At 40.2% G+C, this 27,537-nt stretch overlaps 1 protein-coding gene across 13 annotated transcripts in view; it reads right to left on the bottom strand.

Annotated features, from left to right (window-relative positions):
* The window catches only part of LCORL (ligand dependent nuclear receptor corepressor like), a 166,812-nt gene extending 157,551 nt beyond the window's left edge, over nucleotides 1-9,261 (bottom strand). For 3 of the 13 annotated variants that reach the window (XR_003432186.1, XM_027103276.1, XM_027103272.1), the window contains exon 1: nucleotides 8,705-9,253. Coding sequence is in view for 8 of the 13 variants with exons in the window: in XM_027103276.1 (XP_026959077.1) it covers nucleotides 8,705-8,864 (160 nt within the window). In the remaining 5 variants the exon portion in view is untranslated. Of the gene's footprint in view, nucleotides 1-8,704 lie in introns of all 13 variants that reach the window. The other 10 variants (XM_027103267.1, XM_027103268.1, XM_027103263.1 and 7 more) reach the window with 9 other exon arrangements.
* Nucleotides 9,262-27,537: the final 18,276 nt, after the last annotated feature.

Below are 27,537 nucleotides of genomic sequence, written 5' to 3'. Positions count from 1 at the left end.
TTTATCTCTCAATATTTTGTTGCTATCAAGTCTCAGCTTAATTAACATATAAAGTAATCATGGATATTATCAATTCAAAAAAGTATTCTCCATCTTATTATCCATGCATGAAACAAACATCTCTAGATCCCACACCCTTCCAATTACTGCTCTATACATCTGTTCTTCCTCAAAATGTAGCTTCTCAAATGGTTTCTCCTCTTCCGCACATCTTAAATACTTTCTAACCTATTATAATATAGCTTCCATCCCTGCCACTCTGCTGAAATCCATCTGGTCAAGGTCACTAAGAACTTCCATGCTGCCAAAAACAATGCACATTTCCCTGTTTAAGGGTACTTGACATCTCATCAACATATAACAATCCCTCCTTATTTTAACACTCTTCTCTTAGATTTGGTAATACCATCTCTCCTGGTTTTCCGACATAGCCAATGGCCTTACTTTTCAGTGTGAAAGTCCAGTGGCTTTCCTTTGAGGCTCCTCTTCCTCCATCCAAGGAATGCTAAGATTCCTTAAGACGTGGTACTGAGTACTCCTCTCTAGTTATACTATCACTTACCCTTAGGTGGTCTCATCCATTTCAAGGATTTAAATATCATCTTTATGCTGGTAATTCCTTAATTTATATTTTTAGCCCAGAAACCACTACTATATAAGTATTTTAACACCTTTCATAAAAACAAAAGATAGTGAACATTTAAGGACAGCTATAAATCTATTATCTGTAGATTTCCAGCTATGAAAAGTGAAATGACTCGTGCCTAAGGTTAAAACAATAGAGGCTAAAAAAGGAACTATGTTCTTTCAATTCTTAATCCTTTTTACCATTTGTGAAGACTTAGCCCCTTGTCCATAAACTGTTTACTAAATAGTTTACTATTTAAATATGAAGACGACTGGACAAAGCTTCTTCCCTACATACACACCTTACACATAGCCATCAGAAAAGAACTGGCCAATCTGAATTAACAGAGAAAGCCTCAAACTCGTTTTTCAAGAAATATTTTAGAAAAGACTCTAGGCTACAACTGAATTTTAAAGGAGACTGAGGATGCAGGCAGGGTAGCTGTTATGATTAATAAGATACTCAAGAATTTGGAGCAATGTGTACAAAACAGAAGTAAAGGCAGATAAAAGTGGCTGGGCTGTCTAAAGAAGAAACCAGGCAAACGAACAGGGAAGGAGCCCGGTGGACTATGACCAACTAACTGGATACGGTCAGGAGCTTTCATTTGATGAAAAAAGACAAGTGGGAGACACTACTGCTTTGTAAAGTACAAAATCAAAGTAGCTATTCCAAATAATGATTTAATATAGGTTATAAGCTAGACTGAAGGACAGTAAAATCAACGATGCAGATACTGATATAAACTAGAGTCTTACCTAAATCGGCCCAAGTGCTTAACACTTCATCAGAAAAACTGAATCCAAGAGATATTGTAAAGAAAATAATAATAACTTGGTAATAGATCAAGGTAAAGAGAAAAGAAAAACAAAGAAGCAAATATAAGTAAGCAGGGTTGTTGCCAATTAATGGGAAAACCATATAAAAGGAAAGGAGATATAGAAAAGTGATTCTTCATTGGAAGCTGTTTTCTAGAAAACATAAAAAGCCTCAAAACAAATTTTTATTTAGCTTTATTAAGAGCAAAGTGCCATTCTTCAAATATAAATATGGCATTGTTACCTTAATTAGTTTCCTAATGGTAGCAGTAGGTTGGTCTGGGCCTAGTCACAGCCTCCTATCTTTATTCTGTGGTGAATAAAATACACACACACACACCCAAAAAAGAAGGAATATTATCAAAAAAGAAAAAGATAGGAACTCTAAACCTCAATAACGTATGAGATTATAATTGAAAAACTGGATTTACCAAAAAGGAAGAAAAAATTGCATATCCAAAAATCTACATGCCTCTGTTGCTCCTCCCAAGACTGCACAGTGGTAGAAGAATTAAATACCAGGATTGAAAGATAAACCAGGGGAGCATGGAGGATACATAATAGCTACTTCTGGTGACATAACAGGAACTTATCACAGTACCCAGCCAAACAGGGAGGGATACACACATGTAACCAGCCAAGGGAAGTAGCATGGACAGGAAGAGACAGCACCACACAGAAAGGAGAATACATGTGATATGCTCAGACCAGCATACAGCCTGTTTCTAACATATGCAAATATACGAAATTCATATACTGCTTGAACCCAAGGATGGCAGAACTTCCAAGTATACAATCCAAGAGTACACAGAATTTCAAATTTTACAAGCAAAATTCACAATGTGCCTATTTACAGAGAAATTTGGATATGTCTTTACCACCCAACTACTCATGATCATCACAGATTCCATTTGCCTGATACATATTATTAGATAGTGCTTTAATTCACATCTTTTTTTAATGGATAAAAAATCTGCTAGTGCCTGAAAAGACAGTTGTGCAAAGTTTTTGGGTAGTTGACCCATTCATACCAGTTCTCATCAAATCCAGATTTCTAAGTAAATCTACTCTTCCAGAATTTACATAGCAATAGTGACAAGATGAGGTAGAAGTTGGTGGAAAAATAAGAGTAGGAGGCAAGAAGCAGCCGGAAAGGAGTGTCAAGTTGATTATCTAGAACTTTATTTACCTGGACTATCCCATCTTTAAGTGTTATAGCTCTATGAAGTGCTCCCGTAACTTCTTCAGAGGTTAAAAAATAGAGGAAGAGAATATCTTCTGCCCCTGATACTGTTGATTATCAATGGGGCAGGTAGTTTGGAAAAGTCTACTCTGCAAACACCTGCAGAGTGTAGAACTCTAAGACAGTGATGTGGTTAACAGGAAGAGTACAGAGAGTAGGTACCAACAAAGAGTAGGTTCAAGATGATATAATGATACAGATTTTTTTTAAATGAATTTAAACAGATTTCTTGTATTCAGCTACCACAAAGCCAAAATGTTCCTTGCAACGTAGGACGGCATCAAATGCCTTTTGCTTTTCTTATACATAAAAAGCGAAGATCAAGCTAAGTGATTATACTGTGATTCTTAAACTCCATGACTCTACGGCTCAAGAATACCCTAGAATATAGATCTTTCAAGCCTTTACTATCTTTTTCTCTAACATGCCTCATGATCTCTTCATTGTTCATCAGCATTCCCACCAGAAAGAATCTACTGGCAAAAACATAAAGCTCAAAGCTTTTAATAACCTGTATAAATAATATTAACAGCAAATGTTTATGGAATGTTTTCTATATGGCAGACACATATTAACATATATCAACACAATTAATTTTCGAACAACCTCATTATCTTCAATTTACAGGTAAGAAACTGAAGTACAGAAAGGTTAAGTAACTTGTCCACCCTGGTAGGTGGTAACAGCTAGAGAGCTGGAGTTCAAACACAGGTAGTCTAGCTCCAGTGCCTATATTCCCATTCACTATATTACGTTATTCAAATAAAAGATTTGGGGAATAAAAGATTTGGGGAAAGCTATCAGTTTGGTTAGTATCAACAGATTTGAAAAAGTGGTACCAAGGTAATCAAGCCTTGGCTGGAGTCACTACACTATAAAACTGTGCTGTCCAATGTGGTAGCCATTTGCCACATGAGGCTACTAAGCACCTGAAATGTAGCTAGTCCAAACTGAGATATGCTATAATAACTGATTTCAAAGACTTAATGTTTTAAAAAGAATGTAAACTAACTCAACAATTTTATATGGATTAATGTTAAAATATTTTTAATATATTGGACTAAATCAAACATGCTTTCTTAATGTAGCTACTAGAAAATTTTAAATAATATATTTGGCACCCATTTTATTTCTACTGGACAGCAATGGTATGTTGGAGTTTATTAAATGATTCTAATCAAATCTTCATTGTTTTACTGTTGTAACCTTAGGCAAATCAGTTACACTGGTTACACTGATCATTAACTTCTGAATCAGAAAAAGAGGGCTTAAAAACAGTCCTGGGGGCTTCCCTGGTGGCCCAGTGGTTGCGGGTCCGCCTGCTGATTCAGGGGACGCGGGTTCGTGCCCCGGTCCGGGGGGATCCCATGTGCCGCGGAGTGGCTGGGCCCGTGGGCCGTGGCCGCGCCGGGCCTGCGCGTCCGGAGCCTGTGCTCCGCAACGGGAGAGGCCACAGCAGTGAGAGGCCCGCGTACCGCAAAAAAAAAAAAACAGTCCTGACACCTCGTGTTCATATTTTGGTATCTAAATCTATTTTCCACTAAAAAGAATGGAGGGCTCCTTGGAAAAATGGTTGATGTCGGGGCTGGGACATGTGAAGTACAAGATGAACCTGGAATATCTTGTTTGGGCAGGAAGGAAGTGCTCAAAAATAATCATTGGGCAGGGAAGGGTTGGGGAGACATGTGATTTGTCAAAAAACACTGGACAGCTTGATGAGGCTCCCACTGGCCAGACCTGGGACAATTTGGAAATCAAAATAATGACAGTAATGGATTTAACCACTGAATAAAATAAGAACCCATGAGTTCATACGGATGAAAATAACTAACAAAAATAAATAAAGAAGACAGGATAGACTGCTTTATGACAGAATATCAACTACTAGTTACAGAATGATGAAGCTAGAAAAATCATGAATGAATGTTAAAACTTGTGGGTAAAGTTTTGATGAGACTGTAAATATCCTGTTCCTCAAAAGTATTTCTCCACAAATTACATATTAATTACAAAAGAACAAATAGTAACTTTCAGGGAGAAATATGGAAAATACCACATTAACCAGATTTTCAAAGCTACCATCACCAACACTGGGACAAAACAACATTATGAATCTCAAGATATGATGTACTAAGAAGGACAGAACATGTCTTCAGAGATATTCCTGCCAAAAATGCATAACCAATCTAATCAGGAGGAAACAACAGACAAATTCAAATTGAGGGACATTCTACAAAATAACTCTCCTGTACTTTTCAAAAATGTCAAGGTCAAGAAATACAAGAAAGGCTGAGAAAGTGTTCCAGATTTAAAGAGACTAAAAGAGGACAACCAAATGCAATATATGATCCTAGCTAGGGGGAAAAGCTTATAAAGTAAAGTGGATAAAATCTGAATATGGATTATGAATTCGATAATAGTATCATTAATAGTATGTCAATGTCATATTTCCTGGTTTTAATAACTATACTGTAGTTAGGTAAGCCAATGTCCTTGGCTTTAGGAAATATAACTGAAGAATTTAGGGGTAAAGAGGCATCATGTCTCCAAATTACCCTCAAATGGTTCAGAGAAAAAAAAAAAAAGATATAGATATAAGGCAAGAATGATAAAGCAAATACTTCAAAATGTAATACAATTGGTGAATGTGGGTAAGGGTATAGAGGAGTTCCTGGTACTATTCTTCCAACTTTTCTTGTAAGTTCGAAATTATATCAAAATTAAAAGTTAAAACAAAACAGAACTTATTTCCCAGATCAAATATCCTAATGGACTACACAAGTCCTGATAATGTTTAAAAATATACTAATGCATTTCTTTTATCCTGGACTTGACTTTGCTTTAAATTATATGATTTATCAGATACTAATTATATATTCCATATATAATTCCATAAGATCCAGGACTATATCTGTTATCACTCAACATGCTGAGTACTAGGATACTATTTATTATATCCAATAAGCACTCAAACATTTGTTAGATGAACATATTCAAAAGTATAGCACAGTACAGGATGATTACAGAGAAAAATCAAATTGTAAAAAGCACCACATTGTAAATAAAGCTATTAATTGGGCCACACAGCTTACAGGACAACTCTTCAATTATAAAAAAAGAAAAACCAGGATTAAATCACAGAGTAACCATAAACCTAACCTAAAGAGATGAGTTCCACAAATAAAGAAAGGTAAATATCATTTTCCATATCAAGAGTTAAACATCTTATCTAACTACAAGCAGTCATGGCAAGGAAAATGAACTTTTTGCTCATAAAATTAGAATATATATGTTATTTAAAGAATGAATGAGATTACTTTAAACATTTAGGCTAAGAACTGAGATTTTAAAACTTCACTACTGGCTCAATACTAATTTGCTGTAAGGCCCTGAGACACTACTTACAATTTCCATATTTCATTTAAAAATAAGACTTGTGGATCATTTTCTTCCCTAAAGGTAGAAAGAATATTTTATAAAAATTTCAACCAATAAGAGCAATGAATATTCAATACAGAAGTACATATACACATATATGTTCACACACATACACACATGCAAAGTAAAAAGAATATAGCTTTTTTCAAATATATTTACAAAGTAATAGCAAAAGGTGACTTAAAATAGTTACTCAAAATACATTTAATCCCAATTCATACTGTGAGTAGGTGCTTCACATATAGACTACTGAAAAAAACCCAATCAACCAGTGTATATCCTGCTTAAGAGAGTTTTATTGTTTATTTAAAAAACAAGCATGATAAAAACAAACTATGAGATGGATCTTCCTAGGTCTCCTGACTAGGACTGGGACTGTGGGAAATAATTCTCAAATACAGTTAGAGCTCAGGAAAAAATTTTCTTTCAAATACGATACAACTGTATACTACATTAAAAATGTAATACAGAGACTACATATTAGACACACAGCATTAACACAATCTTCAACGTCTTCCAATCCTACTTGAATATCCAAGTAGGTAAGACAGAAAGACATCCTATTTCCCTTCTTCCATCACATCCAATTAATTTTGTGTTTAATTAAAATTCGACTATTTTTCAAAAGCACATATATTTTTGTGAGACGAAGCCATACTTAATGCATCTAAACAAGCAAGATGAGAAAAAAGAAAAAGCCAAAGTATTCTAAAATATAAAAATTGTCCAAAGACACCATCAAATAACTGTGCCTCGGCAAAACTTAACACAATAGTATCTCGAGCCAGTGTTACAATGCTATCATCCTGCCTGATTTTAACTGAACGAACTCAACAATTTTCAAACAGGTTGTCAGTGGAAGAGATCTTTACATAAGCAATTATAAAAACAGGGTCCATTTTGTATTCGGGAAGCACCAGCAACCCTTCGCTTAAAATTTTTATATAAGAATACCGTGAGGGTTTTTTTACACTTTTTAAAAAGAGATAAAATCACTTATGAATACCTGACTAAAGCTATTTCCTAGAACGTTTCCTTAGATAAGAACAAAACATATTTTAAAGCGTAAAACAGTGAATTGCTTGAACATAACTTAAATGCCCCTACTCAGAACAAACTTCCTTCTCGTACGTTTTCCTATATCCACCGTATTCTGCAGTGCACATTTCTGATTTGAAGTTGTACTAGTTTATCCTACCACGACCTCCTTTTCACTAGTGAAAAACAAGAAAGATCTTCAGGCGCTAACCAAACAAATCTGAGGGGGCTTGGGGAAAAGGGGCGCGAGGTGGCGCAAGAACAGATGGAAACAGGGTAAGAGAGTTGTTTTCTTAGGGCACTAAGGTTACTCCTCAACTCCAAATGCCAAGATTTAACTGCCAGTCGAGCAAGCTGCTGCCACTATCCACTCTTTAAACAATGCAACCTTCCCTCTACCTCTTCTACTCGCCCACCCATCAACCCCTTCCGAAACAAACACAACACACCCCATCCCATAAACCGCGTTATCCCCTCGGTGCCCACTCGGTGTTATCCAACCTGCTGGATAACAGCTCCACGCACACGTCTTACTCAGACAAAACAGCGACGGCGGCAAGGTGGGGAGGTCCCACCACCTCTCGCCACCCCCGAGCAACCCTCAGAATGACAGCCCGGAGCCCAGAAGTTTGAAGCAGAAAGATTCCGACCCAACCAAAAGGGAAGACGGAATTGCAGAACGGGGATGGGAGTTGGGGAGGGCGATGTGCGTGTCTGTGCAAGGAAGGGTCCATCACATGACAGTAAAAGAGGACCCGAGTCTTCGGGGCGTCCGCGAGGAGAACGGGGGGGTTGCCGTCGCCATGGCAACACCCCCCCCTCCGTCCAGACTTCCAAAGAGGGAGGAAGAACTTCAAATCCCAACCGTCAGCGCTCGAGCGGCTCCTTCTTAAAGGAGTACACACGGCGCCGCCGCCGCCGAGCGCGAGAGGGCAGAGTTGGGCGCCCCCGCCCCTCGGGCGACGCCCCCGCCGCCCCTCGCCCCCAGCCGGCTCACCCGCGGCCCCCGCCCCGCGAGCACCCGGGGGTCGTTCAGGTCCCCGTCCCCGGGAACCCTGTCGCGTCGGCCCGCCCGGACCCCGGCGGCAGAAGGGGGTGTGTGTGCACCCGGCGGGGGCGCGGACCAGCCCGCCTTCCTCCCGCCGGCTCTGCCCGCGGGCTCCTCTCCGGCCGGGCGCCGACCCACCGGCCCGCTTCCTCCCTCTTGACAGGGTGGACAGCGAGCGGCCAGGGGCGCCGAGGAGTTTCGGGGAGAGCGCAAGCGAGCCGTTTCCTTGGGGGCTCGGCGAGCGGGTCCGAACTAACAGTTCCCGGGGAGCCAAAGAGCTGAAGAGGGGAAAGGAGCGCGGACCGCGCCGGGCGAGGAGCCCCCAGACAAAAGGCGAGCGCCGGATCCGCCGCGCCGCCGCCGCTCCCATCTCGCTCCCCCAATGAACTGACCCGAACGGGAGATTCAACTAAACCCCTCTGCCACAAACTCCTCGGGCTGCGGCAGCCGTCGCCGCGCGGAGCCGGGGCCCCGGCCCGTGTCTCTCTTACCTACACAGTGCATGAGGCGGTGGCGCCAAGAGTCGAGTTCCCGCCGGAATCCTCTCCTCTCCGCCGCGCACCGAGGGCTCCGGCACTGAGCGGCGGCGGCGGCGGCGGCGGCGGCAGCAGCGGCGGCGGCAGCGGCCATTCTCTCTCTTCCCTTGTCCATCTGCGTCCCGCGTCACGCGCCCTCATTTACATACGAGCGGCGCAGGCACGAGGCAGGGGCGCGAGCCCTCGGCGCGAGCCCCGGAGCGCGCGCCCCCCGGAGGGGGGTTGATTGACACGTGTCACACTACCTTCCCTCTGCCCTTCCCTCCCCCTCCCACCGCTCCCTCTGGGAGAGGCGGGGAAGGAGCGTGAGGAGAAGGAAGCAACCTGCCGCTTCCGCTGACCCCGCCTCCCCATCTACTCCCCTGTCTCCCCTCCCCCCGGAGTTTACTCAAGCGAGCCATACCGCTCCCGCCGCCCGCGAAAACCCTGAGCAGGAGCCAGAGGCTCGGAGCCCCGCCAGGAACCGGCGTGCTAATGGAGCGGACTAGCAACGCTTCCTTTCTGTCTTCGCGACGCGACTCCGGCCTCCCGGAGACTTCACTTCCCAGGTCTCCTTGCGCTGGGGTCCCGAAGCGGAGCTTGCTGCCGCGGCGCGGTGCATGCCGGTTCTTGTAGTCCACCAGGGATGGGCGTGTTTCCGTACCCTTCGCACACTTGGGCTTGCAGCCTGGCCTTCGGCTTCTCGGCTCTGTGTGCGGCTTGTGGGTTTACCGCTCAGGGCAGTGCGCTGCGCGCGTTGCGGGGTCCGACCCAGCCACCTTAACTTCCTTAGGATTCACAATAGAAAGGCGGTGGAAGCCGCTAGAGTTGTCGGTATCTTGAAGTTTCGGGCTGCGCTTTGTGCTTTAAGTGCTGGAAACTTTTGGTGGTCACTGTGATCTCGTCGCTGCTGAGAAGGAACAAGCCGGTCATTCGGCTGCATCTGAAATAACTGCCAAATGTCCAGAGAGAGAACCCATAGTAACTTCAGTTTCCAGGGCGATGACATCTCGGAAAGCGAGAATATTTGTAAAGATTAGGGAAAGATTGCGGGGCCTTTCACCGGAAATCGTTTACGGGGGGCTTGGAGGTGGCTGGGTGAAAACTCCAAAAGGGGACACTTTTATGCTCCGCAAAAAGTAAACTCCTGGAGGACAGCGACCCATTAAGTCTTGTGTACCGTGTCGTCTTTCACTTGCCTAACCCTAATACAGTGCGCAGCACGGGATTTAGCACTTAAATGTTGTGGAATGAATTCTGCGCTGAGCTAGAGGAAATATTTCTTCAGAGAGAGAGAAAGCTTTTGATTAGATATAAACTCCAATGACATTTTTAACTTTTGCCCCACAGTGATTGTGCATGCATTTCTGTATACGTGCAGGGGGCCGAACCGAAGCTATGACACACACAGTTTGCTGAGAAGTACTGTGGATTACTGGGAATTTATGCACAAGCTTGTGGGAAATATGTTTTAATTCTTCTTGGAAACTTCTGTGAATTCTGAATTCAGTTCCATCCTCCCTGTTTTGTGGATTATCCTTCCTTATCCACCTCCACCTTTTTTTTTTTTTGCTTCCTAGGAAAAAGTAGTCCTTGCTCATTGTTACCTCCTCAATACTGAATACGTAGTTTTAAATTTTCAAAAATTAAAAAAAAATGAAGTTTGAAATCTCATAATCATCTTTTTTAGAATGGACACAATTGGAGAAGCAAGTGAAATCACTAGTGAAGGTGCTTTTGGAGTTATCAGTGGATGGTGTCAGTTGTGGGTTCTACTCATGTTGTAATTGCTAAGATGGTCAGCCTCTGTAGCTTTTCTATCTCAGTACTCTACATTGGTTAGGATGTTAGGGCTAGGTTATGGTGCAGTAACAAAGCATCCAAGAGTTTTAGTGGCTTAAAAACAACAAAGAAAGTTATTTCCTGCTCATCTGTATTTTCATCTCTGGTAGAAGGAAGGGAGAGGGTGGGGAGAGCGTCACTCCATGAGATTCTCACCAAGCAACCAAATGGCTTAGGGAGGCTCCAACCAATCTCTGGAACTTCCTCACTTACATGATAGGCAAAAGGAAGATGAATGGCAAACAGGTTCTTTCTGAAAGTGATACAAATCAATTTCACTCACATTTCATTGACAAAAGCAAATCATATGGGCATGCTATCTTCAAGGGAGCAGGAAAGTGTAATCCTACCATTTGCCCAGAAGAAAAATTAACCCAAATTTACTGGTGAACAGCACCAGTGATTACTACATTCCATCCTTCTAGTCACCAATATACATATCACTCTCCTTACACTACAATATACATTCATTCCTATCACAAGTGAAACAATCCAAAAGTTCTATTCAGTAATGGCATTAATCTCAAAGTCCAGCATCTCTGGGTGATGCCTGGTAGTCCCTGTATTAGAAGAGGAGAAAAACTTCTGTTGTTATAAAGATCTGAAAAGACTAAATATCTATCCTCCCTGGTTACACACACACACACACACACACACACACACACACACACACACAAACACACACGTGCACTCAACAAACAAACACTGGTGGGACAGGAACAGAACAACCGTGGTAAACATTTCTGTTTAGAAAGGGGAAGAATGGGAGGCATGCGTGAATAGCTTTAGCAAATATTTTACCACAGCTAGCGTGGATTACCAACTTTCCAGCCTCTAACAACACTTTCCTCGCCACCACCCACTGAGCTTCTAGTCATAGCTAAATATTTTAGATTTTCTATCATAACTGTACTTCCTTCTGGGTACCAAATTCTGTGTTAGTCAGAATGGGCTCGGTTATGCTCCAGTAACAGAAACCCAAAATCTCAGAGGTTTAATACAGAGATTTATTTCTTACTTTAAACTATGTGTTCTCCAAAACTCAGTACTGGGGAGGAGAGGAAGAACTGTTATATGTCCACTCAGGGACCCACGTTTATGGGGCCCCACCATCTGAAAGTTCTGCAGTCAGCATGACAAGAGAAAGAAGATGCCAAAGCACAGTCCAGCTCTTAAAGACCTGCCAGAAGTGAAATATTTCACTGGGTGAAGCAAATCATATGGCTATGCTTAACTTCAAAGGAGTGATATATCAGATAGCTTTGAGGACATAACAAACCGCCTCAGAATTTAAAAGCTTATAACATCAACTATTTATTTAGTTCATGATTCTATGGAATAGCAATTTGTGTTAGGCTCAGCCAGACAGTTCTTCTGGCCTGGCCTGGGCTCACTCAGGTGTTTGTGAATAGCTGCCTGTCAACAAGGCAGCTCTGTTTCTGAGGGTGTGCCGTCAGCTGGGACAACAGAGCAATCAATCCAGGTGTCCCTCATCATCAGGAGGCTAGCCTTGGCTTGTTCACATGGTAGCAGTCACAGGGTTCAAAAAGAGCAAGCCCCAATGCACAAGCGCGTTTTATTTTTTAGCACCTTTATTGAAGTATAAGTGCTTTACAATGGTGTGTTAGTTTCTGCTGTATAACAAAGTGAATCAACTATACATATACATATATCCACAGATCTCCTCCCTCTTGCATCTCCCTCCCTCCCACCTATCCCACCCCTCTAGGTGGACACAAAGCACGGAGCTGATCTCCCTGTGCTATGGGGCTGCTTCCCACTAGCTACCTATTTTACATTTGCTTGTGTATGTATGTCCATGCCACTCTCTCACTTCGTCCCAGCTTACCCTTCCCCCTCCCCATGTCCTCAAGCCCATTCTCTATGTCTGCGTCTTTATTCCTGTCCTGCCCTAGGTTCTTCAGAATCTTTTTTTTTTTCTTTTAGATTCCATACATATGTGTTGGCATACGGTATTTGTTTTTCTCTTTCTGACTTACTTCACTCTGTATGACAGTTTCTAGGTCCATCCACCTTGCTACAAATAACTCAATTTCGTTTCTTTTTATGGCTGAGTAACATTCCATTGTATATATGTGCCACATCTTCTTTATCCATTCATCTGTCGATGGACACTTAGGTTGCTTCCATGTCCTGGCTATTGTAAATAGAACTGCAATGAAAGCGTTTTTTAAGTTTCGGCTTGGGTTACATTTGCTCCAGGCCCATTGGCTAAAGCAAAATCATATGGCCAAGCCCAGTGACAATATGGGGAAATAGATCCTACCTCTTAACAGGAAGAGCTGCAAGACACATTGCAAAGGGGTATGGAAAGAGGGCAAGAAATAATTTGTGCCCACTTTTCAATCTACTGCATGAGGAAAGTGCAATGCTACCATGTTCCCACAAAGCAGGGGAAATAGAAGTATTAACGAACAGAACTAATGAATATCATATCTATAGAATTTCTGGGAGAAGGGGAAGATCATGGCCAGATACAATGAAATACACAAATAGAGTTAACTTTGGAATTCAGCTTGACTTTGAAGAGCAAAGACTTTTCCATGGCAAGTATCAGAGTATGTTGTAATAATCCAAAAACTTGATGTTCGTGTGAGCTCAGTGAACATAATGATAGAAGTCTGGCTGATTCACCTTTGTATTTTCAGCATCTAGCGCTGTTCTAGGCACTTAGTTGATGCCTAATGTTTATTGATTGATTTGACAAATGTTAGGGATATCTATAAAGACAAGGATAGAGAGGGGGTCATATCCAAGATTGTCTCCTACACTGAAAATCTAGTCACTCACAAAGGAGTTTTAACATAACAACAGATATATGATATGAAAATGTTAATGTTCTTTGGAAAGATGTTTTTGTTCTGTTGTCTATTTCCAATACATATTGTATCATTGGTTTATTGCTGTGTAAAAAGCCAGTCTATAACTTAGTAGCTTAAAAGAACAACCATTTGTTATCACTCAAAAATCTATGGGTCAAATGGGCAGTTCTGCTCAGTTGGTGAGGCTCTGCTGGTTTTGACTGGGATTTCTAATGCTGGAAGCTGCTTGATCTAGGATGGCCTCACTCTGGTCTGCAGTCTGGCTCCCTGTTTGCTAGGTAAAAGCTATGACTGAGCCATGCATCTCATTATCCAGAGACTAGCTAGAGCTTATTTATTTAGTGACAGCATATAAAACATATAAAGAGGGTAAGCACTAATGTGTAAGTGTTTTTCAAGTCTTTGCTTGCATTTGTTTGCTTGCTACTCTCCTATTAAACAAGGCCACTCATAAAACCAAGCCCAAAATCTGAGAGGGAGAATACTAACTAATGGCATGGATACAGAAAGGTATCACCAAATTAGGGTCATTACTTCAATCAAACCACCATAAAGGGCTTCCATGGTGGCGCAGTGGTTGAGAGTCTGCCTGCCGATGCAGGGGACATGGGTTCATGCTCCGGTCCAGGAAGATCCCACATGCCGCGGAGCGGCTGGGCCCGTGAGCCATGGCCCCTGAGCCTGCGCATCCGCAGCCTGTGCTCCACAACGGGAGAGGCCACAACAGTCAGAGGCCCGCGAACAGCAAAAAAAAAAAAAAAAAACACCATAAATATCCATCCAAATTCACTATTATTCACTAAAGCTTATAAGCACCTCTACAGAGTATCAAGTATACATATAAACGGCTGGGAAAATTACATTTCTTGATTTATGAGATCATTTGGCAGTCAATTCCCAATCTGGGGTACATTTTAGGAGAATATGATATAAACATACAAATAAATTGGAGTAGTTTGAAATACACATGTTTCCATAGTAAAGAAATATAAAATCACAGAAGTACATGACAAGAGATGTTTTTTGAGATACTAACCAAAAATGAAAGCTATTCTTTTACTTTGCAACAAAAATAAACAACCCAGTATACTAATAAGATTGTAAAATACCTATTCAATTATAAATTATCAACATGTAACATAAAATAATATACATTTTATAATTTAATAAAATATAAACATTTTTGTATGAATTAGATATTTGGAAGTATAAGGCATAGCCATTAGATGCCTTAATTAACTATAAATCATATTTCTGAGAAGCCATTTTTTGAGTAAACTTTATTAGCTGCTTTAAAAATATCACACTTTACTATATTTCCATTAGTTCTGAGTTATAATGCACTGCACTGATCAGAGATATAAAAATCAAAGACAAATTTGATCAACCAATTATTAGGACATGGAACATAGCCCTTTCCAGAAAATTTCTAATCAGCCACATAATCGTATTATGCTAAATTTTATGCAAACATCTTAGATTCATCCATGTTTATGAGCCAAAGATTTTTCAGTACTTCTTTTTCTTGTGGGAGTTTGGACTCTAAGGACACTGTTACCTCAGATATACATGCTGATGCTTTTAATTTCAATACTGTAGTTAAATAATTAGTTAAATAGATGAGTGATTTTGTCTTCTTGATACATTTCCAAATATTATCAACATCTTTTTTGTACATTTTATAGGGAACAATGATAAGATTTCAAAGGAGGGAATAAAAATTGAAGAAGCAGAAATATAATGATGATGTACTTCATTTCTTCTACTGTAATGTCTATTTCCTATTCCCAGGCTGTCCTTAGTGTACATAAAAATGGACATGATAGTTGATTCGATATGGTCACTCATCTCAGGGGCATATCTCAGATTTTTGTTCTCCATGTTCTTTGTTTAGTTCAACCATTGGATATTTTTAAATACATTTTAAAAACATTACTATTACACCCTGTAACCTCTTCATATTAAATATCTTATAGTTGGATATAATTTTCCGTGTATTAGGAAGACTCAGGCCCTAAACTGTCAGGATAACCAATACTGAAATTAGGGTGAGCATGTTTTCTTTTCTTTTTTTCTTACAAAATCATACATCTTTGAGCTTGGCATCTGAATTGAATAAATTTACCATCTATTTTCTCTTACATCCAGGCAGATGTTAATAGGATCTGATCTATCACTACTCTTTTTGTGTGCACTTGAAATTACTTCTGCAGCCTAACTCATTATTATCACTTTCATTTTCAGCCTTTTAATAAAATTTCAATGTATTATATGCTTAATGATGGCAATTTGATCCAATTTAATCCAATTGCATAGTTCAGTATCAAAGTCAAATAAAAATGTCATCTACAGCACCTAGTCTATTACAATTTAGGAAGAGTATGTGTTGTCTAGGTCAATCCCCTACTTTTTCAGATAGGGATACTGAGGCCCAGACAGAATAAGCAATTTATGTAGGTTACACAGCTTACAAGCAGTAGTACCCAAACTAAAGATCAGATTTCTTGATTCCTAATATTGAATTTTTTTGCTATACTAATAGCCATGATTTGTTGAGCATGTACATATGTTATTAACTCATTTAACTTTCCCATAAGCCTATGCAATAAGTACTATTATTAATATCCACATATCACAGAGAAGGAATGATGAATTGGCCCAGAGAAGTTAACTTGTCCAACTTCACTCAGCTAGTTAGTGATAGGACTGGAATTTGAATCTGTCTTTCCAAATTTTATGACTGCTTTACACTGGGAAGCAGAAAAGAAGTTAATAATGTTGCCTTGTTAAAAGTCAGAAATTGAGGAACCTGGACTTTATATGATTTTCATGAGGGGCTCCTCATTATTTGAGTGAAGATAGTGACACAAACACAAAAGTACGGTTCCCCAGTATTTAATATATCATTCAGCCAAACTGGGGTTTTTGCCGCCCACTTTCTGATATTTCCATGCTGTCTACTGTCATGGAGCTCGTCTAATACTCCTTTCTGTGCTCTTAAAGCATGTTTTTTATACTTTTTCTCATGGGTTTTTATCATATTCTTCCATATATTATAGTTATTTGTGGATGTATCGTTTTATTCCACTCTATCACCTTGTTGATTGTGAAGTCAAGGCCTGGGTATTCATCATTTCTTTATACCTGTATTCTATACTTTGTTGATACCAAAGAGGCTTTTGTTAAGTTGAAATAAAAGGGTAACAAATTGGGATTTTTAAAAGAAAACAGGAAAGATATAGGACTTCTTTCACCCCCACCAACATTCTCAAGACCTACTCATAAATCCAAACTTATTTTTCACCCCTGATGTCAAGACAGTGACAAAAGGAGGTGGCATGTTTGCATTTTACAGAGGTTATATTTCAAACCCAGAAATAATCATTTAGCCTTTCAGTGTGTTGAAATTCCTCATACAAAATAAACCACAATGTCTTGTATGAATAAAGCAAATCACTTTACCTACTAAAATGTCTTAGGGAGCGAAATACGAACAATTTATGAATTTGAAAAATCTTTTCCATGCTGTTGACAATAGCTAGGATTGAGTCCTCAGTTTCAAATATAGAAAATATTTATGTATTTTGATATAAAAATAGTACAAAATACTAATATTTCATGGTAAACAGGCCCAGCAATAAAGCTCTGAAGTAAAATCCAGTGGACTGAAGAAGTTTATCTTAAAATATTACTATAAAGAAGGCTTATTTAACCAGTGAAATATGGTAGTAGTGCATATTAATATCCACCTAGAGAATAGATGTGAAATAAAGATAGAAAAGAAAGAAGCAATTAAATTATACTGTGATTTACCCTTATGAAGAAGAGATATGAATTAAAATATGAAGCTGATAAAACTTTAGTACCTTTTAACTTAGTAGTCAATATGTCAAAATTATATAACATTTGATGATTTAAATTATATTAAGATTTAAATTATAATTAATAATCACTTATGCAACCGTAGAAGGTAAAAAATAGTCTAATATGATTCTATTGTAGACTTTCAAATTTAATAGGTAAAATCACCTGATCTTATTAATATACACTAAAGTTATTAAGCTCTAAACCAGAAACTTGAAAGAAAAGGAAATCTAAATATAAAACTCAGAAACTCTTTTGAATACCATTGGTCTCCCCCAGTCTCTGTTTCTCCATTGTTCTCAGGAAATAGGAGAATCACAAGACAGAAGGTAGAAGTGAGAAGGTGGCTAAAAAGCCTGGGAATTGGTTGAAAGAGTGTGTAAGGAGTGTTGAGAATCACCTCCTCCTCTAGACTCCTTCTTGACCATGTATGTGCAGCCAGCCCTTTTTATCCCAACTCCTAGAAGAGATTGGACATTCACTCTTTGGAGAAATTGGACTAGAGAGATTATGGTTGTGAGGACGCCAAGTTTAGTAGAGGGAGGGGCTAAAGTTGCAGACTGAACACAGATTATTAAGTAAAAGTTTGCTAAGTTTCCCCCCAACTTGCTCCTAGAACATCCATAACCAGAGTTACACCTTTTAGCAGAAAATTGGAGCTCTTTCTCAAGAGAAACTCAAAAGTCTCACAGAAAAGACTTATAGATGCTGACGTTTGAATATCTTCATAATGAAAAGCTTATCTTCTTCTTGATCACACTTCAGTAAAGCCCACCAGTCATAAGGCTCACCCATTTACACAGAGCATCCAAAAAATGTTTAAGGGTTTCACTCATAAATGTGCATTGGCAGCTAAGAGTCCTTAGACATTTGAGGCAAAAATCCAAAAGACAGAGACCAAAACAAGCAGATAAAAGGAATTCAAAATAAAACAGGGACAATGCAGGGAATATAAGAAAGCTTCCAAATAATTATAATTAGCATCCTCAAAGAGATAAGAGAAGATATTGCATTATTAAAACAAGAATTACTTTGAAACAAGATGCTGTGGGAACAGAGAACAACAAGGAATCAAGAAAGAGCTCTTGGAAATTAAGAATATTTCAGATGAAATTAAGACAAAATTCCATAGAAGTGTTGAGAGGTGAAGTTGGAAAATTTCTTAAAGGTAGCATCAAAAAACCGAAAAGATGTAGAGACAGACAGTAGAAGATGTGAAAATTTCAATCAGTCTGGGAAGTCCAACATCTGACCAACCTGAGTTCAAGAAAGAGCCTATAGACAAACTGAGAGGAGGGTATTATCAAAAAAATAATAAAAGTTCCCAGAACTGAGGGAAATGAGCCTCTAGATTAAATGGCTTCATTCCAAGACAAATAATTATGAAATTTCACGATCCCAGGAATAATGAGACAATTCTAAAAACTTCTAGAGAGAAAATATAGACCATGTACAATGAATAAGGAATTGGAATAGTATCACACTTCTCAGCAAATGACAATGGACAACATCTTCAAAATTGTAACTAAAAATTATCTCCAATCTAGAATTCTAAAATCTGTCAAACGATCAGTCAGTTACGTGAATAGAGTAGATAGTTATGGCTTGCAAGGTCTCAAAGCATTTACTTCCCATGTATTCCTTTTCAGGATGCTACTGGGGGATGTGGTTTCTTATAATTAAGGAGATAAGTAATCATAGATACAGGGAATCCAACATAAAAAAGAGGTCAAAGGAATTCCTAAGGTGAGGAAGGACAGTTATAAATGAGAGCTGGCAGAAGACCCCAAAAGTAAATCCAAATGCAGGATGGACTTGCTTTTGGATGTAAGATGATGGAGAGATCCAAGAAAGAATTTCCTGGGACAAAATGGAGCAGAAATTGTATGACTGGTTTGACTTGTGGAAAAATAAAAATTGGAAGGATGTTGGGGAGAGCAAAAAGAACTAGTAATAGGCACATAAGTAACTTAGAAAATGAAAGGTCCTCAATGTATGTGACTTTGAATTTTTATCTTTGCTTCTCCAGTGTCTATGATAGTGCCTGGCATGGAAGAGGATCTCAGTGAGTGCTTACTGTATGGATAGATGGATGGATGAATGAATGGATGAATTAATAATGTAATAAGAGGAAGGCGGAAGATGGCGGAAGAGAGGAAGGCGGAAGATGGCGGAAGAGTAAGACGCGGAGATCACCTTCCTCCCCACAGATACACCAGAAATACATCTACACGTGGAACAACTCCTACAGAACACCTACTGAAGGCTGGCAGAAGACCTCAGACCTCCCAAAAGGCAAGAAACTCCCCATGTACCTGGGTAGGGCAAAAGAAAAAACAGAGACAAAAGAATAGGGACGGCACCTGCACCAGTGGGAGGGAGCTGTGAAGGAGGAAAAGTTTCCACACTCTAGGAAGCCCCTTCGCGGGCGGAGACTGCGGGAGGCGGAGGGGGGAGCTTCGAAGCTGCGGAGGAGTGCACAGCAACGGGTGCGGAGGGCAAAGCGGGGAGATTCCCGCACAGAGGATCGGTGCCGACCGGCACTCACCAGCTCGAGAGGCTTGTCTGCTCACCCGCCGCGGCGGGCGGGGCTGCGAGCTGAGGCCGGAGCGCAGGGAGAGGACTGGGGTTGGCGGCTTGAACACAGCCTGAAGGGGTTAGTGCACCACAGCTAGCCGGGAGGGATTCCGGGGAAAACCCTGCACCTGCAGAAGAGGCAGGAGACTTTTCCTTCCCTCTTTGTTTCCTGGGGCGTGAGGAGAGGGGTTTAAGAACGCTGCTTAAAGGAACTCCAGAGACGGGCGCGAGCCGCGGCTAAAAGCGCGAACCCCAGAGACGGGCGCGAGCCGCGGCTGAAAGCGCGGACCCCAGAGACGGGCGCGAGCCGCGGCTGAAAGCGCGGAATCCAGAGACGGGCGCGAGCCGCGGCTGAAAGCGCGGAATCCAGAGGCGGGCGCAAGCCGCGGCTGAAAGCGCGGACCCCAGAGGCGGGCGGGAGAAGTTAGGGCTGCTGCTGCCGCCACCGAGGGGCCTGTGTGCGAGCACGGGTCACTCTCCACACCCCTCTTCCGCGGAGCCTGTGCAGCCCGCCACTGCCGGGTTCCCGGGATCCAGGGACAACTTCCCCGGGAGAGCGCACAGCGCGCCTCAGGCTGGTGCAAAGTCACGCCGGCCTTTGCCACCGCAGGCCCGCCCCGCACTCTGTGCCCCTCCGTCCCCGCCGGCCTGAGTGCGCCAGAGCCCCCAATCAGCGGCTCTTTTAACCCCATCCTGTCTGAGCAAAAGACAGACGCCCTCCAGCGATCTACACGCAGAGGCAGGGCCAAATCCAAAGCTTAGCCCTGGGAGCTGTGAGAACAAAGAAGAGAAAGGGAAATCTCTCCCAGCAGCCTCAGAAGCAGCGGATTAAAGCTCCACAATCAACTTGATGTACCCTGCATCTGTGGAATACCTGAATAGACAACCAATCATCCCAAATTAAGGAAGTGGACTTTAGGAGCAAGATCTATGATTTTTTCCCCTTTCCTCTTTTTGTGAATGTGTATGTGTATGCTTCTGTGTGAGATCTTGTCTGTATAGTCTTGCTTCCACCATTTGTCCTAGGGTTCTATCCGTCCATGTTTTTTTTTTTAAATTTTTTTTTTCTTAATAATTAATTTTAAAAACCTTATTATACTTTACCTTCGTTCTTTCTTTCTTTCTTTCTGTCCTTCCTTCCCTCCTTTAGACAACGAATCATCCCAAATTGAGGAGGTGGTCTCTGACAGCAAGATTTAGGATTTTTCCCCATTTACCTCTTTTAGTGAGGGTGTATGTGTATGCTTCTGTGTAAGATTTTGTCGGTATAGCTTTGCTTCCAACATTTGTCCTAAGGTTCTTTCCGTCCCTTTTTTTTTTTTTTTTCTTCTAAATAAGAATATTTTAATTCAATAACTTTATTATACTTTATTTTATTTTTACTGTATCTTCTTTCTTTCTGTCTTTTTTCCTTCTTTCCCTCCTTCCTTCCTTCCTCCCTCCCTCCCTCCTTTCTTTCCTTCTTGCCTTCTTTCCTTCTTTCTTCCTTCCTTCCGACCCTCCTTTCCTTCTTTCTTTCCTCATACTTCTACTAATTCCCTCTACTTTTTTTCCCTTTTATCCTGAGCCTGTGGATGAAAAGCTTTTGGTGCTCCAGCCAGGAGGCAGGGCTCTACCTCTGAGGTAGGACAGCCAACTTCAGGACACTGATCAACAAGAGACCTCCCAGCTCCACATAATATCAAACGGCGAAAATCTCCCAGAGACCTCCATCTTAACACCAGCACCCAGCTTCACTCAACGACCAGCAAGCCACAGTGCTGGAAAACCTATGCCAAACAACTAGCAAAACAGGAACACAACCCCACCCATTAGCAGAGAGGCTGCCTGAAATCATAATAAGGCCACAGACACCCCCAAACACACCACCAGACGTGAACCTGCCCACTAGAGAGACAAGATCCAGCCTCATCCACCACAACACAGGCACTAGCCCCCTCCACCAGGAAGCCTACACAACCCACTGAACCAACCTTAGCCACTGGAGACAGACATCAAAAACAGGAGGAACTACAAACCTGCAGCCTGCAAAAGGAGACCCCAAACACAGTAAGATAAGCAAAATGAGAAGACAGAAAAACACACAGCAGATAAAGGAGCAAGATAAAAATGCACCAGACCTAACAAATGAAGAGGAAATAGGCAGTCTACCTGAAAGAGAATTCAGAATAATGATAGTAAGGTTGATCCGAAATCTTGGAGATAGAATGGACAATAGATTGGACAAAATGCAAGAATCAGTTAACAAGGACCTAGAAGAACTAAAGATGAAACAAGCAACGATGAACAACACAATAAATGAAATTAAAAGTACTCTAGATGGGATCAATAGCAGAATAACTGAGGCAGAAGAACGGATAAGTGACCTGGAAGATAAAATAGTGGAAATAACTACTGCAGAGCAGAATAAAGAAAAAAGAATGAAAAGAACTGAGGACAGTCTCAGAGACCTCTGGGACAACATTAAACGCACCAACATTCGAATTATAGGGGTTCCAGAAGAAGAAGAGAAAAAGAAAGGGACTGAGAAAATATTTGAAGAGATTATAGTTGAAAACTTCCCTAATATGGGAAAGGAAATAGTTAATCAAGTCCAGGAAGCACAGAGAGTCCCATACAAGATAAATACAAGGAGAAATACGCCAAGACACATATTAATCAAACTGTCAAAAATTAAATACAAAGAAAGCATATTAAAAGCAGCAAGGGAAAAACAACAAATAACACATAAGGGAATCCCCATAAGGTTAACAGCTGATCTCTCAGCAGAAACCCTACAAGCCAGAAGGGAGTGGCAGGACATACTGAAAGTGATGAAGGAGAAAAACATGCAGCCAAGACTACTCTACCCAGCAAGGATCTCATTCAGATTTGATGGAGAAATTAAAACCTTTACAGACAAGCAAAAGCTGAGAGAGTTCAGCACCACCAAACCAGCTTTACAACAAATGCTAAAGGATCTTCTCTAGGCAAGAAACACAAGAGAAGGAAAAGACCTATAATAACGAACCCAAAACAATTTAGAAAATGGGAATAGGAACATACATATCTATAATTACCTTAAATGTAAATGGACTAAATGCTCCCACCAAAAGACACAGATTAGCTGAATGGATACAAAAACAAGACCCTTATATATGCTGTCTACAAGAGACCCACTTCAGACCTAGAGACACATACAGACTGAAAGTAAGGGGATGGAAAAAGATATTCCATGCAAATGGAAGCCAAAAGAAAGCTGGAGTAGCAATTCTCATATCAGACAAAATAGACTTTAAAATAAGGACTATTAAAAGAGACAAAGAAGGACACTACATAATGATCAAGGGATCGATCCAAGAAGAAGATATAACAATTGTAAATATTTATGCACCCAACATAGGAGCACCTCAATACATAAGGCAAATACTAACAGCCATAAAAGGGGAAATCAACAGTAACACATTCATAGTAGGGGACTTAAACACCCCACTTTCACCAATGGACAGATCATCCAAAATGAAAATAAATAAGGAAACACAAGCTTTAAATGATACATTAAACAAGATGGACTTAATTGATATTTATAGGACACTCCATCCAAAAACAACAGAATACACATTTTTCTCAAGTGCTCATGGAACATTCTCCAGGATAGATCATATCTTAGGTCACAAATCAAGCCTTGGTAAATTTAAGAAAATTGAAATTGTATCAAGTATCTTTTCTGACCACAACGCCATGAGACTAGATATCAATTACAGGAAAAGATCTGTAAAAAATACAAACACATGGAGGCTAAACAATACACTACTTAATAATGAAGAGATCACTGAAGAAATCAAAGAGGAAATCAAAAAATACCTAGAAACAAATGACAATGGAGACACAACGACCCAAAACCTATGGGATGCAGCAAAAGCAGTTCTAAGGGGGAAGTTTATAGCAATACAAGCCCACCTTAAGAAGCAGGAAACATCTCGAATAAACAACCTAACCTTGCACCTCAAGCAATTAGAGAAAGAAGAACAAAAAAACCCCAAAGCTAGCAGAAGGAAAGAAATCATAAAAATCAGATCAGAAATAAATGAAAAAGAAATGAAGGAAACAATAGCAAAGATCAATAAAACTAAAAGCTGGTTCTTTGAGAAGATAAACAAAATAGATAAACCACTAGCCAGACTCATCAAGAAAAAAAGGGAGAAGACTCAAATCAATAGAATTAGAAATGAAAAAGGAGAGGTAACAACTGACACTGCAGAGATAAAAGAGATCATGAGAGATTACTACAAGCACCTCTATGCCAATAAAATGGACAATCTGGAAGAAATGGACAAATTCTTAGAAATGCACAACCTGCCAAGACTGAATCAGGAAGAGATAGAAAATATGAACAGACCAATCACAAGCACTGAAATTGAAACTGTGATTAAAAATCTTCCAACAAAGAAAAGCCCAGGACCAGATGGCTTCACAGGCGAATTCTATCAAACATTTAGAGAAGAGCTAACACCTATCCTTCTCAAACTCTTCCAAAATATAGCAGAGGGAGGACCACTCCCTAACTCCTTCTACGAGGCCACCATCACCTTGATACCAAAACCAGACAAGGATGTCACAAAGAAAGAAAACTACAGGCCAATATCACTGATGAACATAGATGCAAAAATCCTCAACAAAATACTAGCAAACAGAATCCAACAGCACATTAAAAGGATCATACACCATGATCAAGTGGGGTTTATTCCAGGAATGCAAGGATTCTTCAATATACGCAAATCTATCAATGTGATAAACCATATTAACAAATTGAAGGAGAAAAACCATATGATCATCTCAATAGATGCAGAGAAAGCTTTTGACAAAATTCAACACCCATTTATGATAAAAACCCTGCAGAAAGTAGGCATAGAGGGAACTTTCCTCAACATAATAAAGGCCATATATGACAAGCCCACAGCAAACATCATCCTCAATGGTGAAAAACTGAAAGCATTTCCACTAAGATCAGGAACAAGACAAGGTTGCCCACTCTCACCACTATTATTCAACATTGTTTTGGAAGTTTTAGCCACAGCAATCAGAGAAGAAAAGGAAATAAAAGGAATCCAAATTGGAAAAGAAGAAGTAAAGCTGTCACTGTTTGCAGATGACATGATCCTATACATAGAGAACCCTAAAGGTGCTACCAGAAAACTACTAGAGCTAATCAATGAATTTGGTAAAGTGGCAGGATACAAAATTAATGCACAGAAATCTCTGGCATTCCTATATACTAATGATGAAAAATCTGAAAGTGAAATCAAGAAAACACTCCCATTTACCATTGCAACAAAAAGAATAAAATATCTAGGAATAAACCTACCTAAGGAGACAAAAGACCTGTATGCAGAAAATTATAAGACACTGATGAAAGAAATTAAAGATGATATAAATAGATGGAGAGATATACCATGTTCTTGGATTGGAAGAATCAACATTGTGAAAATGACTCTACTACCCAAAGCGATCTATAGATTCAATGCAATCCCTATCAAACTACCACTGGCATTTTTCACAGAACTAGAACAAAAAATTTCACAATTTGTATGGAAACACAAAAGACCCCGAATAGCCAAAGCAATCTTGAGAACGAAAGAAGGAACTGGAGGAATCAGGCTCCCTGACTTCAGACTATACTACAAAGCTACAGTCATCAAGACGGTATGGTACTGGCACAAAAACAGAAAGATAGATCAATGGAACAGGATAGAAAGCCCAGAGATAAACCCATGCACATATGGACACCTTATCTTTGATAAAGGTGGCAGTAATGTACAATGGAGAAAGGACAGCCTCTTCAATAAGTGGTGCTGGGAAAACTGGACAGGTACATGTAAAAGTATGAGATTAGATCACTCCCTAACACCATACACAAAAATAAGCTCAAAATGGATTAAAGACCTAAATGTAAGGCCAGAAACTATCAAACTCTTAGAGGAAAACATAGGCAGAACACTCTATGACATAAATCAAAGCAAGATCCTTTCTGACCCACCTCCTAGAGTAATGGAAATAAAAACAAAAATAAACAAATGGGACCTAATGAAACTTCAAAGCTTTTGCACAGCAAAGGAAACCATAAACAAGACCAAAAGACAACCCTCAGAATGGGAGAAAATATTTGCAAATGAAGCAACCGACAAAGGATTAATCTCCAAAATTTACAAGCAGCTCATGCAGCTCAATAACAAGAAAACAAACAACCCAATCCAAAAATGGGCAGAAGACCTAAATAGACATTTCTCCAAAGAAGATATACAGACTGCCAACAAACACATGAAAGAATGCTCAACATCATTAATCATTAGAGAAATGCAAATCAAAACTACAATGAGATATCATCTCACACCAGTCAGAATGGCCATCATCAAAAAATCTAGAAACAATAAATGCTGGAGAGGGTGTGGAGAAAAGGGAACCCTCTTGCACTGCTGGTGGGAATGTGAATTGGTTCAGCCACTATGGAGAACAGTATGGAGGTTCCTTAAAAAACTACAAATAGAACTACCATATGACCCAGCAATCCCACTACTGGGCATATACCCTGAGGAAACCAAAATTCAAAAAGAGTCATGTACCAAAATGTTCATTGCAGCTCTATTTACAATAGCCCGGAGATGGAAACAACCTAAGTGCCCATCATCGGATGAATGGATAAAGAAGATGTGGCACATATATACAATGGAATATTACTCAGCCATAAAAAGAAACGAAATTGAGCTATTTGTAATGAGGTGGATAGACCTAGAGTCTGTCATACAGAGTGAAGTAAGTCAGAAAGAAAAAGACAAATACCGTATGCTAACACATATATATGGAATTTAAGAAAAAAATGTCATGAAGAACCTAGGGGTAAAGCAGGAATAAAGACGCAGACCTCTTAGAGAACGGACTTGAGGTTATGGGGAGGGGGAAGGGTGAGCTGTGACAGGGCGAGAGAGAGTCATGGGCATATACACACTAACAAACGCAGTAAGGTAGATAGCTAGTGGGAAGTAGCCGCATGGCACAGGGATATTGGCTCGGTGCTTTGTGACAGCCTGGAGGGGTGGGATGGGGAGGGTGGGAGGGAGGGAGACGCAACAGGGAAGACATATGGGAACATATGTTTATGTATGACTGATTCACTTTGTTATAAAGCAGAAACTAACACACCATTGTAAAGCAATTATACCCCAATAAAGATGTTAAAAAAAAAAAAAAAAAAAAAAAAAAAAAAATAATGTAATAATAATAATAATAGTAATAATAATAATAAAATAATAATGAATTTGTGCCTTCCTCCACCTGAGAGTTCCTTGAACATAGACAAACCTCTGTGAATGTTTATTGAATTTTGTGAATGCATATTGTTTATTTAATCATTTGTTAATCCCTTTAGCCAGATTTCCTAGTTTTGAAAAACAAATTAAACTTAAATTTGTTTGATTAAAGTAGGCTAATTATTAAGATTCTGAAAAATTCCAGGTGGTACCTTTAGTCACAGAATGAATCCAGGTACTCAAAAATAATCTGTTTCTGTCCATCTTTTACCATTGCTTTCTTCTTTGTTGTTTCCGTTCTTAGGTCATATTTCCCAATGTGCTTGGCCAAGGTAACCACTAGTAGTTACAGCTTAATCCCCCAGATTAACACCACTTCTTTTTTATTAGTTACTCCAAA

Source organism: Aethalodelphis obliquidens, unplaced genomic scaffold (assembly GCF_003676395.1).
Source record: "Aethalodelphis obliquidens isolate GAN/ISIS:26980383/991018 unplaced genomic scaffold, ASM367639v1 scaffold6, whole genome shotgun sequence".
In the NCBI taxonomy this organism is placed as follows: domain Eukaryota; kingdom Metazoa; phylum Chordata; class Mammalia; order Artiodactyla; family Delphinidae; genus Aethalodelphis; species Aethalodelphis obliquidens.
Note: the sequence above shows the minus strand (reverse complement) of the source record. Positions and strands in the feature narration are given on the sequence as shown.